The sequence below is a fragment of the Guillardia theta genome (genome assembly GCF_000315625.1).
Source record: "Guillardia theta CCMP2712 unplaced genomic scaffold GUITHscaffold_120, whole genome shotgun sequence".
Classification (NCBI taxonomy): Eukaryota; class Cryptophyceae; order Pyrenomonadales; family Geminigeraceae; genus Guillardia; species Guillardia theta.
In genome coordinates this window covers 125,937-127,319 of record NW_005434554.1, presented here as the reverse complement: position 1 = coordinate 127,319, position 1,383 = coordinate 125,937, and the positions used below count along the sequence as shown (strand labels likewise).

The following is a 1,383-nucleotide window of genomic DNA, read 5'->3' as shown; positions in this document are numbered from 1 at the left end:
TGTCGTGGAACACTTCACAGCCGTACCTGCTCCTCCATCAGCTCCTGCCTCCTGCCTCCTGCCTCCTCCGTCCTCCGTCCTCCCTCCGTCCTCACCCGTTGGCGAACTTGGTTCCCGGCATGCACTGCATGTTCCCTCGCAGCTGACGGAAGGACATGCGCGGTCCCTGAGCGTTGACGCACATCCACCACACGTACCCCCACACCGTCGCAACTCCAACGTAGATGCCCGTCAGCAGGTACCTGCTCCCCCTTTAGCTCCTCCTCCTCCTCCTCCTCCTCCTTGTATTCCTCCTCCTTTTCCTCGTCCTTTTCCTCGTCCTCGTCCTCGTCCTCTCCTCCCCTCCCCTTCCCTGCTCTCCTCTCCTCTCCTTTCCTCTCACCGGGTCAGCATCCAGCCGTCCACAAGCTGCTCGTCTCGCCTGCGAGGAGGGAGGGACATGATGCCGGGCTCTGCGGGGTTGAAGGAGAGAGCAGTGGCAGGGAGCCCGTCGGTGACGAGGTTGACCCAGAGGAGGGAGACGGGGCTGAGAACCTCGGGGAGGCCGAGGAGGACGGAGAGGAAGACGCAGACGACCTCGCCGATGTTGGAGGAGATGAGATAACGGATAAACGCCTTGGTGTTGGCGTAGATCGCCCGACCCTCCTCCACAGCCCCGACGATGCTGATGAAGTTGTCATCAGCCAGTACCATCTTCGCTGCTCCTTGCGCCACCGACGTCCCGCTCCCCATGGCCACTCCGATGGACGCTGCCTTGAGGGCAGGAGCGTCGTTGACTCCATCGCCCGTCATCGCCGCTGTCTCGCCGGGTCCTCCCTCCTCCACCGGCACCTGCAGGAGCTCGACGATGTCCTTCTTGTGGATGGGCTCGGTGCGCGAGAAGAGCTTCGCCGTCTTGATCGCCTTCCTCTTCTCCTCCAGGCTCATCGCCGACCACTGCTTGCCCGTAAAGCTCTTGCCTTCCGCTGCCTCCCCCTCCTCCAGCACTCCGATCATCCGGCAGATCGTCTCTGCAGTCTTGGGGTTGTCTCCTGTGATGACCATGACGCGGATGCCCGCGCGCTTGCATGCCTGGATGGCTCCCTTGACCTCCTCGCGGGGAGGATCGAGGATCCCAGTCAGCCCCACGAGCGTCAGGTCGCTCTCGACCTCCTCAAACTTGCTCGGGTCCTGCAGGCGAGGGTCTGACGCCGAGAGCTTCCGGTCCAGCACCTGCGACTCGTTAGCTGGGGGAGAGCTGGGAGGAAGAGGATGTGAGGAGGAGGAAAAGGAAAAGGAGGGAGCGGGGGCGAAGGGGAGGAGGGGCGGGAGGGGAGGAGGAGGGAAGAGGAAAGTTTGGGGGGGGAGGGTAAGGGGGGGGGAGTACCGGCAGTGGAGCGAGGC

The 1,383-nt window shown here is 63.6% G+C and overlaps 1 protein-coding gene across 1 annotated transcript in view; it reads right to left on the bottom strand.

Moving 5' to 3' along the window:
• Window positions 1-91: 91 nt before the first annotated feature.
• GUITHDRAFT_118062 (hypothetical protein) overlaps window positions 92-1,383 on the bottom strand; it is a gene marked incomplete at both ends in the record, with an annotated part of 6,491 nt that continues 5,199 nt past the window's right edge. Inside the window, 2 exons of the mRNA XM_005822708.1 lie at window positions 92-242; window positions 383-1,212. Coding sequence (XP_005822765.1) covers window positions 92-242; window positions 383-1,212 — 981 coding nt within the window. The remainder of the gene's footprint in view (window positions 243-382; window positions 1,213-1,383) is intronic.